This window comes from Lynx rufus, unplaced genomic scaffold, assembly GCF_022079265.1.
Source record: "Lynx rufus isolate CCGP_SWC_20201006 ecotype Redwood Valley unplaced genomic scaffold, mLynRuf1.p SCAF_6, whole genome shotgun sequence".
NCBI classification, from domain to species: Eukaryota; Metazoa; Chordata; class Mammalia; order Carnivora; family Felidae; genus Lynx; species Lynx rufus.
The window spans coordinates 77,788,429-77,804,207 of NW_025814878.1; the positions used below are offsets into that span (position 1 = coordinate 77,788,429).

The 15,779-nt window shown below is 36.4% G+C and overlaps 1 protein-coding gene across 1 annotated transcript in view; it reads right to left on the reverse strand.

Annotated features, from left to right (window-relative positions):
* MYO6 (myosin VI) overlaps positions 1–15,779 on the reverse strand; it is a 143,643-nt gene that overhangs the window by 76,732 nt on the left and 51,132 nt on the right. The window contains exons 2-3 of the mRNA XM_047102759.1: positions 8,239–8,370; positions 3,142–3,211 (exon numbers count right to left, since the gene is read on the reverse strand). Of these exons, the coding sequence (XP_046958715.1) occupies positions 3,142–3,211; positions 8,239–8,355 (187 nt within the window). The 5' untranslated portion in view covers positions 8,356–8,370. The remainder of the gene's footprint in view (positions 1–3,141; positions 3,212–8,238; positions 8,371–15,779) is intronic.

Here is a 15,779-nt window from a genome sequence, read left to right on the forward strand (position 1 = left end):
TAAACTACTTATCAAACCCAAACATATTCATGCATTAGACTCCACCTCTATATCTCTAGGTGTCAAAAATCTACCTATCCTCTAAGGTCAGTTCAAAAATTATCTCTCAAAGGAAAATTCCCCATTCTCGCTGCTACCACCACCACCACCACCACCACTAGAACTACTACTTTCTTCTTTGTACTTTCTTTATGGTACTTAGCCCAGACTGCCTGTATGATGATTATCATTTTGTATATATCTGATTTTGGCTACTAAACCAGATAGATCCTTGAGGGCAGAACTATGTCTGATTAATTTGCTTGTTTACTTAATCCTTCATGGAAGTCGTACTTATACCTACACTGTATATATGCCTAACATAAAATTCAGTACCTAATCAATTCTGTCAAACAAGAGTCTCTTGCTATATCTATCTCAATAAAGACTGCCCATGCTTCTATAGTCATATAATGTAGCCAGTTCACTTTCACAGGACATGTGTCTCACTGTTTCCTAATGCCACTTAAGGCAGAATAAAACAAGAAGTAAGTTGGTGGGTGAAGCCTCCTAACAGATGAATGGCATCTTTCCCTTGAATTGAGAAAGATTTAGAGGAGTTAGGCAGCAGAGGTGTATCCAATTTAGGTTCTGGTCACCAACCTTTCTATATCCCTGCACTTCTCCCACCTTCGTCCCAGGAGCCTGACTTACATGTCATCTTTTCTTATCGATGTTCAACCACTCCCCCATCTCTCACCTTCTTCTGAACAACCATTGTGAAATACCATTTACCTTTCTACGTCTTAATGAAAATGGAACAGCCCATGCATTACAATTTAAGAAGAAGATCCTTGTGTCCATTAGCAGATATTTTAATTGAGTTTCATTAACAGATATTCCTGAAATATCTGGGGATGTGTTGGTGGAAGAAGGTAAAGGAAATGAGAGCAAGCAGTCATTCACATGTCACTACAGGTTTAAATGATTAGCGTTCCCAGGGCAGTGTATTGTGGGAGTAGGAATTCTTAAAGGAAGCAGAGAGAATATCATACAACCAAGTTCTAAAATATTAATGGATCAGGGGCGCCTGGGTGGCTCAGTCGGTTAAGCATCCAATGTCAGCTCAGGTCATGATCTCACAGTTCATGGGTTCGAGCCCCGCATCAGGCTGTGTGCTGACAGCTCAAAGCCTGGAGCCTGCTTCAGATTCTGTGTCTCCCTCTCTCTCTGCCCCTCCCCTGCTCATGCTCTGTCTCTGTCTCTCAACAATAAATAAATGTTAAAAAAAATTATTATTAATGCATTAGAAACAATTCAAAACCATTTATTATGTTTAGCTACATGTGGATATATAAACAAAAAAAACATTATTATAATATGTGAACAGGATTAATTCATAGTTCTGAATGTCCCAGGAAGTTTTAACAGAACAGAATTCTCTCTTATTTTATATATAGTAGAATCTCATTCTTTCTTTTGCACTTTCTTTTCAGTTTTTGTTGTTGTTGTTGTTGTTGTTGTTGTTGTTGTGATTGCTGTTAAGACAAATTCTCCATCAATTTTGAGAAATTGGGAAAACGGAAATCCAAATTTTTTTTCCTCAATCTCTTACACCAAATAATAACAGCTACCATTTGAGAGACTGATGAAGGTCAGGCACTACACCACGGATTTTAAATATATCATCTCTAAACATGCCACATACACATTATTACTCCCATTTTACAGATGAGATGCTCTAAGAGGAGAAATTGCTCACAGGCACACATCTTTCTAACAGCATAGTCAGAATGTGAACTCAGGCTCTCCCTGAGTCCCTTGTGTCTCCTATTACTCCACTATTCCATGCTGTCCCATCCATACTTGGGACATTAGAGGCTTACTCAAATGTGAACTCTAAAGAAAAATCAACAAGGACAAAATACATTCCTTTCTCTTACCTTTTTTTGTTTTTAAGATTTTATTTTTAAAATACACCCAATGTGGGGTTTGAACCCAAAACCCTAAAATCAAGAATTGCATGCTCTACCAACAGAGCCAATCAGGCACCTCTTACCTGTTTTAAATGGAGAATTGTTTTGTTTTGTTTTTAATGTTTATTTATTTTTGAGAGAGAGACAGGGTGCCAGCAGGGGAGGGGCAGAGAGAGAGGGAGATACAGGATCTGAAGCAAGTTCTAGGCTCCAAAGTCAGCACAGAACTCGATGCGGGGCTCAACTCACAAACCGTGAGATCATGACCTGAACCGAAGTTGGACACTTAACTGACTAAGCCACTCAGGTACTTCGTTAAGTAGACAGTTTTTAATGTCAGATACCATTAATGATACCAAGACAACTGGATATGATTCTTAAATATTTACTGCCAAATAAAAAAATGAAACTGCTTAACCTTGAAAACAAAAGAATAAACATGGCCTGGTTCACTGTATAGTTTTTCCACCAAACATGCTAAGGTAAAATATAATGTCCTAAAATCAATTTTTCAATTAGTACTTATACATTTAAAGAATTTTTTAAGTTAATTTATTTTGAGAGAGAGAGAGAGAGAGAGCACAAGCTGGGGAGGGGCAGAGAGATGGAGAGACAGAATCCCAAGCAGGCTTCACGCCATCAGTGCAGAGTCCGATGCAGGGCTCGAACTGACAAACCGCAAGATCATGACCTGAGCAGAGATCAAGAGGCGGAGGCTCAACCAACTATGCCACCCAGGCTCCTCTTATTATACACTTTTTTAATGTCTGTTTCCTTTAAACAGTGACATTAAATGGGTCCTCTTGACTCAACTTCCAAATTACTGAACCACATATACTACCATAAAAATCATCTGATTCTAGAGGAGGCTCAAAATAACTCTTTCCAAACTGTTAACAAGAGATCTTTAGTTCAGGCTTCATAGTAAATTATTACCATTCCCCACATTTACACAACTGAGATAACAGTAAAAGGGCATTCAAGAGACTCTTTCACCAAAGTGCAAATGTGAAACAATAATGAATTCAGGACTTTTGAGCTCCTCCATTCACATGAACCTTCATGTCAAAAGGCTACATTTCTTCTGAACCAGTATAGTATACCTAGTAATATAACCACTGGTTTATTTTTTGGAAGGATAGCTTCCTTTTCTGTGCTAAGAACTATTTTTTAACTTGATACTTACAATTATCTTCCACATCTTTTTTGCTGTCTTCTTCTGCAGGGAACACTTGGTTTATGAGAGCCAAAAATGTCTAACAAAAAAACAAGAGCTCATTAAACTAGCAGCTTATAAACAGTAAGAAAAATAAATGAACTTAATTGGTTGCATACATTGTAATAATAGCAACAATATGCTCTTCACTAAAATATAATACAAGATCCTTCTATTAAATAAATCACTAACCCAAAAAGAGGATAATAACTTTACTCAAATATTATGCACTTTTATCATGAATATAAAATCAATAATAGAAATCAATAAAAAACATCCTGTCCTCTAACACCCAGAATGAGACAAAATAAGAAATATATTAATATTTTAAAAAAAATTTTTTTAAGTTTTAGTTCTTTGGAGAGAACGAGCAGGAAGGGTAGGGGCAGAAAGAAGGGGAGAGAGAGAATCCCAAGCATGATGAGGGGCTCAAACTCATGAGCCATGAGATTACAACCTGAGCCAAAATCAAGAGTCAGACACTTAAACCAACTGACCTACCCAGGTGCCCCTCAGAAGTAACTAAATATTAAATTTACATGGTATGTACTTTAGCAACTTTTTAAAAAATAAAATTTTTAATGTTTGTATATACAGTGATTTTATTGCAAAAAAAAAAAAGTAACATTCGGTCAGTCAGATATACCAACAGCACAGACTATTATTTAATTAATGCTATTGTTTGAGTAAAACATATTAGATCCAAATTCCTGTACAGAAATGTGTCAGAAATATAAACAGTATCCAAAACTATGTGGTCCATAAAATTACAGATATCTATGAATGAGTCTGTATTTATTATATCACTTAAATGCTATGGCAGAAACTCTAGAATTAAGATAGTATCTTGCAAGAGAGAATTACACCTAAAGAGAATTAAATTTTATTCATATCATTCTAGCAGTTATTTATAAATTTGTACTTCTCAAACAATTACAATTACTCTTGTGGTTGAAGTTTCCATCCATATCAAATAAAACTCTAAGGAAAAATGTTCAATTATTTTAAAATAATATATGTAGGTCTACATATGTACATATATGCAAGAGTGTAACACAAAGCTACTGCTATAAAGAGTAAAATCCAGGCTGCTGGTAATACCTCAAATGAAAGTCACACCTAAATTAGAAAACTTTTATGTCCTAAAAACTCTGGAAGTTAATTATTTGGAACCCAGTACACATGTTCTTAATGTTATAAATGTGCAAAGGTTTAGAGGATAGACCACAAAATCAGAACTGATCCATAATGTATTAAGTATATTAATGGTAATATAAAGCAATCCACAATTTATAACAATGATTCTATAGGAAAACGTATTAAAAAATAACTGCTAAAGTCACAGACATTAGCATTCTTTCACAGATGTGGAAAATGGGGTAAGGACTCCTCAGACCCAGGTTTGGGTTCTATCTTGTTAGGAGCCACGTGAAACAGAAGAGGTTCCAGAAAGTCAGAAAATGGAGAAGTGGAAGACAACAAAATCCTAGAATGGAAAGGTTAAGAGCAGGAGTAAAAGGCCAGTAATGAGTCCTAAAATATAGTTTCCCTCCCTCCTTCATCCCCCAGTTACCACCAGCCCTCATCTTCTCTCCTTTACTGCCTTCTTTCTCAATAAGAAAGAAAATTTGTTTCATTAAAGCAATTGTTTTCTTTTACAGGGAGGATGCTTTTTCTCCTATCAAGGGAAGATCACATAACAAAGCACACACTAATCACCAGCAGTAAACATGTACCACACATCAAACACAGCACATCAAGCTCCAATGACCAAATGGACAAATACGTTTCTGCATTTGAGAAGATTATAGTCTAGTAGGGAGGGACAGAGAAATGTAAACAAACATTTCTGATAAAATATTACAGGCAGCTAAGAATTTTTACCACTCCTCCTAAGAAGTAATCAACAGTAAATTCTACTGCATAGGAGGAGGAGGAAGAGATCGGGCATCTGTGGAAAAAATTCATAAAGGAGGTGACCTCAATCAGAATCTTGAGAAATAAATAGTATTTGCTAAGTAAAAAACTATGGAAAGTGGCATTCCAAGTAAAATGAGTACTGTGAGCAAGGACACTAAGTACCCAAAACCATCTGGTTCATGGTGAGGGCTTGATAAACACTGGAGAGGAAGAATGGAAGAAAAGGAGGAACAGACACACTAGAAATAAGCAGATGGCAAGAGTATGAGGAGGAAATGGTTGGTCGATAAAAGATAAGACTAGCAAAGTAGAGAGAGAAAGAAAATGTAGACTCTTAATAAGCCATATATTGAGGGCTTTAGCTTGAAGTCCGGTCTGCTGCAAATAGGGAACATGAAATCGATTTAGAGGTTCAAGACAGCATTTTTAACAGAATAAAAGATATTAGAAAACATCAGAATGCATCAGTAATAATGTTTCATTCATGAATATGCATTCACATGCACAATACTACTCCCTGACATGTATAATCTCTTTCTTATAAATACACACACATACAACACACATATCAAATGCAATGTAAAATCTATTTCTTAATATTGGTCACAATCAGAAAATTTTAAAAGCCATTACTATCATCAAAGACATGTTTCCCACTAGAGCCAATCACACCCTCTTCCATTCTTTCTACTATATCAGCAAACAGATCTACTGGACTTGTCCATCACTTTATGCACTTAATTCCTTAATATTCAAAAGATGATGATCTCTCTACCAGGAATTACCTAAGTAAAAGATTGCTTCTCTTATGGATCTTTTTAACTGTATGATTATTATGTCATTTTATAACTTATTAAGACCCTGCTCAGAGAGTAGGGAAAAAAATCAAAGTTAGAAGCAATCCCTGTGAATTTGTTAACCTCCAAAACATTTTTACGGAAAGAAGCTTCTTCATTTATAGAATAACCTACAGATCCATAAGTTTTCATAACTCCACATTTTAAATCTTAAGTGTTTTTATTGGTTCTCTATATGTACCTGATTAATACTAATAAGGCACAGTTGAAAGCACATAAAATATTTAAAATATGAAAAAGCATATATTCATAAATCAAGTTTCCTCTATGACTGAATTGAATTATTTTGTGGATATAACCAAATATATATAGCAGAATATACCTAGAAAATAATACTTTTCATTTCATTGCAGCCTTTTCATTTACTGTGCTTATGAAATACATTAAACAAAAATGAAAAAAGACTTTGAAGGATAATGAAAGGCTCACTAAATTTCTATCCCTCCCTAAATATACTACTTTGACATACTGATCATTTTGAATTAAATGGCTCTTGAGAAACAGCAGGTGAAAGAATGCCACTGTCACCCTCCTTTTTATCCCTGAAATCAGGACATAAAATTCCTATGTGAAAAGTGACCTCCCTGTACCAGGAAGAAAGAAGAGAAAGGGAATCAAGGCCAAGAGAAATCTATAACTTAGTCATACTAACTCTTATCTTCCTAATTACTTCACCACAATGTACTACCCTTAGCCCAAACCCCGTTTGTCTTATCAATTCTTCACAAATTTTTTTGTTTCTTTGTCAAAAAGGTATAAAACCTTTCTCCTCTGGTCACTTCTTTGGATCTTCATTCTCTTGTGAAGGTTCCCAAGTACATATAAAAATTTAATAAAAATGGTATGCTTTTTAACAGTGACTCTGTCTTATGTCAGTTGATTCTTAGGTCCAGCCAGGGACCTGAAAGGGTAGAGGAAAATTTTCCTTCCCCTACAATTTCAAATACATGAAAATAATTGAACTTACTTCTTAACCCTTTCATTCTCTGAACATGTATGGCATTGTAAGTACAAAGAGGTCCTTGGTTAATAAGAAGAAAAACTAGAAACACTTTGTGTTTTCTTGCCTGAGAGCATCTTTAATTGGCCTCCTCTAACATGGCACATTATATATTATGCATTTAGGTTCCTGGGTTGTTTACAGTAACAGAATAGTTTTCTCTGTGAAAAGACCTCATGAGAGATCCACCTTGTTTTTCTAAGGTTCCCAGAAGGATGGCAGTCATATGGCATTAGTTAACCATGTATCAGTAGAATATAAATTATTCACGAACATTCTCAAAGTCTAAAGTAAACAGAAATGACATCAACAAATTTAATTTAGTAAGAGGTGTTTAACAGTATTTATTAAACTGAAAATTGTTAAGTTCTCCCACAAAGGCAGACCTTACAGTCCCCATGAAGACCAAAGAGAGTCCAGATCACTTTTTCCCCAAACTCCCATTTTGTAATACTGTCTAGTCTATGTCTAGGCATAAAAAGGAATAGGGGCGCCTGGGTGGCTCAGTCAATTAAGCATCTGACTTTGGCTCAGGTCATGGTCTCAAGGTTCTCATGGGTTCAAGGCCCATGTCAGGCTCTGTGCTGACAGCTCAGAGCCTGGAACCTGCTTTGGATTCTGTGTTTCCCTCTCTTTCTGCCCCTTCCCTACTCATGCTCTGACTCTCTCTCTCAAAAATAAATAAACATTGAAAAAAAAAAAAACAAAAAAGAAAATAAACAGATGCCATGTGTACAAAATTAAAGTATGCTTTTATGTTTTAAAAACTATCATTATAACAAAAAGCTATCATTATAACACAATAATAATAGGTATGTTTAAGACTTAAGTATCTGTACTTAATAGAATATGCTCTATCAAGTATCTAATCTCATGCTAATAAATTTAAGTAAATAAAAAGCTTAAGAAAATCATCTAGAAGCTAATGCAAAAAGCAAAATTTGGTAAAATAATCCCATTCACTTTTCATACTTTTGTAATATATTGACTACATCACAGACATATTAATAACTTGAGCAATATAAGGAATAAAAATGTTACTGTTCATATTTTATCATATAACTATTTCTTAAAAATGATATGAAAGGCTCACTAGATTTGTCTGATTTTATGATAGGATCCCATTTTTCCCCTACGATATAAAACAATAAATAACTCACTAGAAAACTAAGATTCACTTACCAGAAAATTGTTTTCCCTTATACTGAGCTAGGAATATCTATTTCATTAAGAAGGGACACACCTATAGAAAAAAAAAATCAAATTTTGAAATCTTTCTGAGAAACTCACCTTGCCTTTTTGGTTCAAGGGTTCAATGGTTAAGCTGTCAGGGCCAATATCTACAATATTGCCCATTTGAAATCCATCTGTAGGGTGTGGCGCCCAAACAGGCTTTCCATCCTCCATTTTTGAAGGGAGTATCTATTTTGTTTGAAAGGAACAAATAAAACAACATGAATAACTTTGGAAATAAAAAATAAATACTTTTTTAGAAAGGTAACATGTGAATTGCAATTCATAGAAACACATGTCTGACCCTATCACAGGTAAACCCCACCCCCTTTCATCTTGTGGCTGCACCCTGACCCTTTTTATCCACCTTTAGATAAGGACCAAGCAGAGGCTACTCAACCCTCAACCTGCTCTGCTACTGCCTTCCTTCAATTGTGATTGCAGTGGAGTACTGCACTTTGAGCAGTACAGAAACCGAAACAGCCATAATGTTCACTTATTGCCCCAGTGTAATTTATAACAACACTTCCTTTTACTCGCTGAAGTATTCTGGATAGCACAATAAACAGTTGTCCTAGGAATAGATGTTATTGTGTGGAGTTAGCTAAGAGTTTAACAAAAGTCATTGTAGACCTAAAGGGATAAAAATGAGACGTGTGAAAGATTATCTCCTCTGGGAAAATTTCCCTGACAATCTGAAACTACAAGGATGCCTCACCCATGTTGCCTCCTATGGTATCTTCACAGTACCACTCAGCATACTGTTTTTGTTTTTCTTTTTTTACTGAGGTAAAACTTATATACAGTGAAATGTACAAATCTCATGTATACACGTTGGTGAGCTTCGACAACTAGATATACCCATCTAACAAACACTGCCATCAATATATAGAACATTTCCATATAGAACTGAAAGTTCCCTTATACCTCCTCTGGTCAAACCCTAACCCCCATAGGCATCTACTGTTCTGGTTTCTCTCATCACAGATTACTTTTTATCTTTTCTTGAACTTCACATAAATGAAATCTTACCGCTTTTGCATATGGCTTATTTGATTCAACAAAATGTTCTTGACAGTCAACCATGTTGTTGTATATACTAGCCCACTGACTGATTATACCACAATTGTTTACCTGTTGTCCTACGGATGGACATTGAGATCGTTTCCAGTTTTTGCCTATTGTGAATTCTAATGTAATTTTTCAAGTGTTCTTCTAAAACTTCTATGCTTAGTAATCTCATATCTAATATGAGCAATCTCATATCTTTGCAATTCTGTCTTTTGAGAATATGCCAAAGGGTTCATGACATGTAAGACATTTAATTTTAATGAGCTTAGATTCTAGGAGACTAATGGGTAATCACAAATTGGCTAGTGAGTGATCCTAGATGTTCTGGTTTCATCATCTCAGTGGGAACTTATTTTTCATTACTTATCTATACTTAAAGAAAAATTGATACATGTGCCATAAACTCTCCTCTTTTGTGGCATTCTCAAATCTGGGATTTCCCCTGTGGATGTTGTCAAGTCTATTTTCTTATGAAAGTCAAGGATGTATAGTATGTAGTTCAATCAAAAAGCTAGTAACAACTGGCATGTTTGCAATATACTTGTTGGTTAATGTCTTCAATAGTGAGATGTGCTTTTCCCCATGCAGCAAAGGCTATTAGGATTATGGGTATTCCAAGATAAGAAATTAAATGAAGATTCTCCACAGAAGTCAATCAGTAACATTGAGCAGACTTACATTACCACACCTTACATCTACACACTTTACCTAAAGAATCATATGTAGTCCCATGGCTTTAAGTACCATCTTTAGGTGAGTGATGCCCAAATTTATTGCTCTAGTCCAGAACACCAGTGAACTGAGTCCCCAGATTTTATGCGTCTAGTGGACATCTTCTCCTCACAAATATACCTAAAAGGTGTAACATGATTATTATATTATTACTCTGTCCCACCACCCCAGCCTGTTCTTCCTTATCAGTTAAGGCACCAACAACACTCAGTTCAAATCAAACATGGGGTCATCCTCAATTCTTCTAGCTCCTTGCAAATCCATATCACTCCTCTAAACCTATCAAGTCTACCTCCAACAGGTATCTTATTTTTACCCACTTCTCTGTTTCACCTCTGCCATCCTAGTCAAAACCAACATGGCCTTTTACTAGGACTTCTGTAATTAACTTAGCTTCCCACTGCTACTCTTGCCAATGTGCACAGATCACCAGAAATCCAACCGGAAGGTAAATCTGACCATGTCATTCCTGCTCTATCAGGGCATGAACTAGACCTCTCTGTGTTCCCAAAGCCCAACACAGAGCAGGCAACTTAATATTCACTGAGTGAATGAATGAATTGTTCACACAATTTGGGAAGAGTAAGAGGATATGGTGAACTAGGAAGAGTTGAAAGGTCTTAAAAACCTAAGCTTGAAATTAAGCTCCACCACTGTCTGACTAGCTCTTAAGCAAGTTACTTAATCTCTCTGATCATTATCTTTATCTTTACCCATAAGTGATATCACTTACCTTACAGAATTGCTATGAGGATTAAGTGACATAAAATTGAGATCACCATTCTCATGATACCCAACAGATACTAGTCACACCTCTCCCCTTATTTTCCCCAATATCCATTGTTTGAAGCTACCAGTAAATTTTGCAAAAATGGTCTTGTGACACTTTTAAATACAGAAGGACATTACAGAATAGTCATGAAATATCATTTAGGAATAATTATCTGGGGGAAAAAAAATCACAGCAAAGCAAAATTCCCAAAGTTCAAAAAAGAATTGCAAATTCCTTTGGACAATTGAAATTGCTTTCCTAGTTGAACAATTTGCCAGAACTTCCCAATTAAGATAACAGATTTAAAGGCACACATGTAATGTTGCCCCTTCATCTAATACCTAAATCTACAGTAAAGTGATTCTTCAAAAAAAAAAAAAAAATCAATCCATAAGGATGGGAAAAAACAAAGAGGGGACAGCAGCAACAATATTTGGGAAGTTGAAAATCAAATGGCTGAGAGGCAACTGACTCAGGAAACCTGAAAGGACTGAATCTCAAGTCAGGAATAGGGAAAGATGGAAGACAACCCACATTTACCCCTGAATCTCAAAAGACAGAGAACTATACTGCGAAAATACTTCTAGAACCAAGGGTAAAAAGAGGGGGTCTAACATAAGAAAGACTAGGTGAAAGTTGTTTAAGAAAGAGATTTTCTGGGGGCGCCTGGGTGGCTCAGTCGGTTAAGCGTCCAACTTCGGCTCAGGTCATATCTCGCAGTCCGTGAGTTTGAGCCCTGCGTCAGGCTCTGTGCTGACAGCTCAGAGCCTGGAGCCTGTTTCAGATTCTGTGTCTCCCTCTCTCTCTCTGACCTTCCCCCGTTCATGCTCTGTCTCTGTCTCAAAAATAAACGTTAAAAATAAATAAATAAATAAATAAATAAATAAATAAATAAACAAACAAACAAATACATAAAAAGAGATTTTCTGGAGTGTGTAGGTGGCCCAGTCAGTTAAGCATCCAACTCTTGATATCAGCTCAGGTAATAATCTCACAGTTCATGACTTAGAACCACACATTGGGCTCTGCACTGACGGAGCAAAGCCTGCTTGGGATTCTCTTTCTCTGTCCCTCCCCTGCTTGCTCTCTCTTCTCTCTCTCTCTCAAAATAAATAATAAATAAGTAATTAAAAAAAAGAAAAAAGAAAGAGATTTCCTAACACCACCAACACGCACATACTTCACATCACTGGGCAAATGCCTCCCCACTCTCCCATCACTACCCCAAGAGAAGCTTAGATGTTATTCTCTGGAAAAGACCAGGTCTCTGGAAAGAGAAATGCCAGAAAGAATTAATGGTGTACATATAAAAATTGCCACTTGCTAACAAAAACCCTCTCCTTGAACAAACTTTAGTTAGGCTCTTCTGAGCCTGCTTCCTGATGAGGCCATGCAACTAGGCCTTCCATGTCTGTACTATCCTTGTTGGGCCTACATCGGCCAGTTTTAGCAAGAATCCTGATAAGCCACTTTGGAGAAATTCCCCTTCCCTTGATATCTGATTAAGTTTTTCATCCCCTACCTTTGATATATAAATCCTTAAACTGCCTTCAAGAATCCCTTATCCTTGTTGTTTTCTCTTACTTTGCATTCACTGACCCTCTCACTCTGCTCATTGGCTATAATCCCCAGCTGCCTTTTCTGTCCTCCAAGTTGAGCCTGATCTCTCTCCCCTATTTTAACATCCCTTGTTATAAACTGACTGTGTCTGTTATGGACTGAATTTTGTCATTCCCGCCTCAATTCATATTTTTTTAATATGTGAACACTAATTCGTAATATGACTATATCTGGAGATAGGGCTTTTAGGAGGTAATCAGGTTAATGACATTATAAGGGTGAGATCCTGATCCAATAGGACTGGTGGTCTTATAAAAAGAGGAAAAGAGATCTCAGATCCTGCTCCCCAACCAAGGGCCATGTGAGTGCACAGCAAAATGGTGGCCATCTGAAAGCCAGAAAGACAGTCCTCACTAGAACCCAACCGTGTTGGCATCCTGATCTCAGACTTCCAGCCTCCAGAGCTGTGAAAAAATAAATTTCTATTATATAAGACATCCAATCTATAACATTCTGTTATGACAGACCAAATAGACTAATACACTCCTACTGCAATAATCCTGAATAATCTTGTCATCTTAACAAGTGTCAACATAATTTTCCTTTAATAGCATAACACTAGAAATGAATATTCACTAGAAGGTATAAAATATAAAGTTGAGGCAATTTTACAGAAAGCCAAGAAAAAAAGAGATAAAAAGTAGGGGGGGGGAGGAGAAGAAAAAGAAGAGATACGAAAATGAAACACGTAAAATTATTAAGCATCAAAATACCAGGAACAACAGACATCCTGCCCACCCCCCTCAAAAAATAGAAGGGAGAAAACTAAAATGTTGGAAGAAAATTCACCAGAACTGAAAGGCATGATTTCCTAGAGTCTAGCCAAAATGTCCATTAAGTCCTCAATACAATAACTGGGAAAAAACACACACACACACACACACACAAAGACACTATGTCCAATTTCAGACCACCAGAAATAAAGAGAAGATGCTACACACATCTAGAGAAATCAGAGAAAAAAGAAGGGAAAAACATGGGTCATGTCCAAAGGATCATGAATCAAAATGGCTTCAGCAACACTGAAGCAGGAAGTCAACAAAGCAATGCCTATAAAATTCTGAAGGAAAATTATTTCCAACTTAGAGCCCTGTACTTAGGCAAAATACTGGCCCAAACTGGAGCAGTATAACCCAAGAGGCAGCCACATTGAGCACTGTCATCAAAGACATCCACTGACCTTGGACCACATGAAGCTAGCCCAGATTCTTATCTGAACTTGTTGTATTCTAACTCTGTACTGATGATGTACTTGTGCCTGGAGAAACTGTGGACAACTCATACCCCCCCCCCATTAAATATCTTCTACTTACTACTCTAATATTCTCTTAGAATAAACCTTTTTTTTAATAAGGTTTCACTTAATTGGGGTGTCTGAGTAGCTCAGTCGGTTAATGATCTCTTTGATTTCAGCTCAGGTCATGATCTCATGGTTTGTGAGTATGAGCCTCAACTCAGTGGGGAGCCTGCTTGGGATTCTCTCTAGCCTTTTTTCTGCCCCTTCCCCACTTGTACACATGCCCACACATGCTCCCTCTCTCTCTCAAACATAAATAAAGGTTTCACTTAATTGTTTTTAGAATCCTAAATACTTATAACAAATACCTTCAGTAATGAAGTCTTACTTTTCATCCCACAACAGAAGACAAAATTCTTTTGGGCATGTTACTTACTATTTACTCCCAGAAAATCATTCAGAAAAAAAAAAAAAAACCCATGCAATCAACATTCATACTTATTAAGGCATGTCTGCTTATGAAGAGTACTTAAAAAGACATTGAAAAAAAATTTTTTAAAGACATCCCAATTCCCAGTGCTATTATACTAGAAACCTTAAACACATTAAAGCCTGACTATATATGCATTACCCCTGGAGTTAGGTCAGCAAATTTAAAATTCTTGAAATTCCTTATGTTTTTCGGGAAAAGAATGGAAATGTTCTACAATATGCATCAACCAAAAATTATCTCGTTTTTTATACTTAATTGACAACTGAAATTTTTTAAGTAAGCACTATAGTGATCTACAGAAGTACAGTTGACCCTTGAACAACATGGGTTTAAACTGCATGGGTCCACTTACATGTGGATTTTCAATAAATACATTGGAAAATTTTTTGGAGATTTGTAACAATTTGAAAAACCTCACAAACCACATAGCCTAGAAATGTTGAAAAATTAAGAAAAAGGTATATCATGAATGTACAAAATATAGATACTAGTCTCATAAAATTTATATATGTATTTGCCTAATTTATCATTTGCTACCATGAAATGTATATAAATCTACTTTAAAAGTTATAATTTATCAAAATTTACACACAGACCATACATGACACCATTCACAGTTGATAGAACCATAAAAAAAAAAGATACAGTATTGAATCCAGTATTAGTACTGAATACCTAAAATTCAATTAGTACTGAATACCTAAAATTAACCGTAGTGCACATTATACTACTGTAATGATTTCATAGCCACCTCCTCTTGCTACTGCAATAAGCTCAAGTGTTGTGAGTACTGGCTTAAAATACCATGTGACAATCATCTCTGAGTGAACAGTTCATCTCTCCAGTATACTGTGCATCACAGTAAAAAGTTATCTCTTGCAGTTCTCACTACCAATAAAGTTTTGGGAAAGTCAAAAGTTATATGCAGGAGTGCCTGGGTGGCTCAGTTGGTTAGGCGTCCAACTCTTGATTTCAGCCCAGGTCATAATCTCAGTTTCATGAGTTCGAACTCCATGCCAGGCTTTGTGCCGCCCTTGCAGAGTCTGCTTGGGATTCTCTCTCTCTCTCTCTCTCTCTGCCCCTCCCCTGCTTATGTTCTGTCTCTCCCAAAATAAATAAATAAAACTTTAAAAAATTATTAAAAAAAAAAAGTTAGGGGCACCTGGGTGCCAACTTCAGCTCAGGTCATGATCTCACAGCTCATGAGTTGGAGCCCTGTGTCAGGCTCTGTGCTGACACCTTGCAGTCTGGAGCCTGCTTTGGACTCTGTGTCTCCCTCTCTCTCTTCCCCTCCCCAGCTCATACTCTGTCTCTATCTCAAAAATAAATAACCATTAAAAAAAAAAAGTTATATGCAGATTTCCAACTGTGGCAGGTGGTCAGCACCCTTAACCCCCAAGTTTTTCAAGGGTCAACTGTAATCTGTAGAAGCACTAAGTAATCCATAGAAGGCAATCAGTACCCTTTCAGAGGTTATTAGCTAACTTTTCGTTTATTCTTTGTTTAAAGGTAAGAAGCATATCACCAGAAATCTCCCTGGGGAGCAAATGTATTAAAGGCTAGAGTGACAAATAATACACATCCATATTCTTCCTTCTTGACAACTCTAGTGATAATCCCAATATAACAATCCTGGGCCATAAAAAGAACCAGTAGGCCCATACCACAAACTA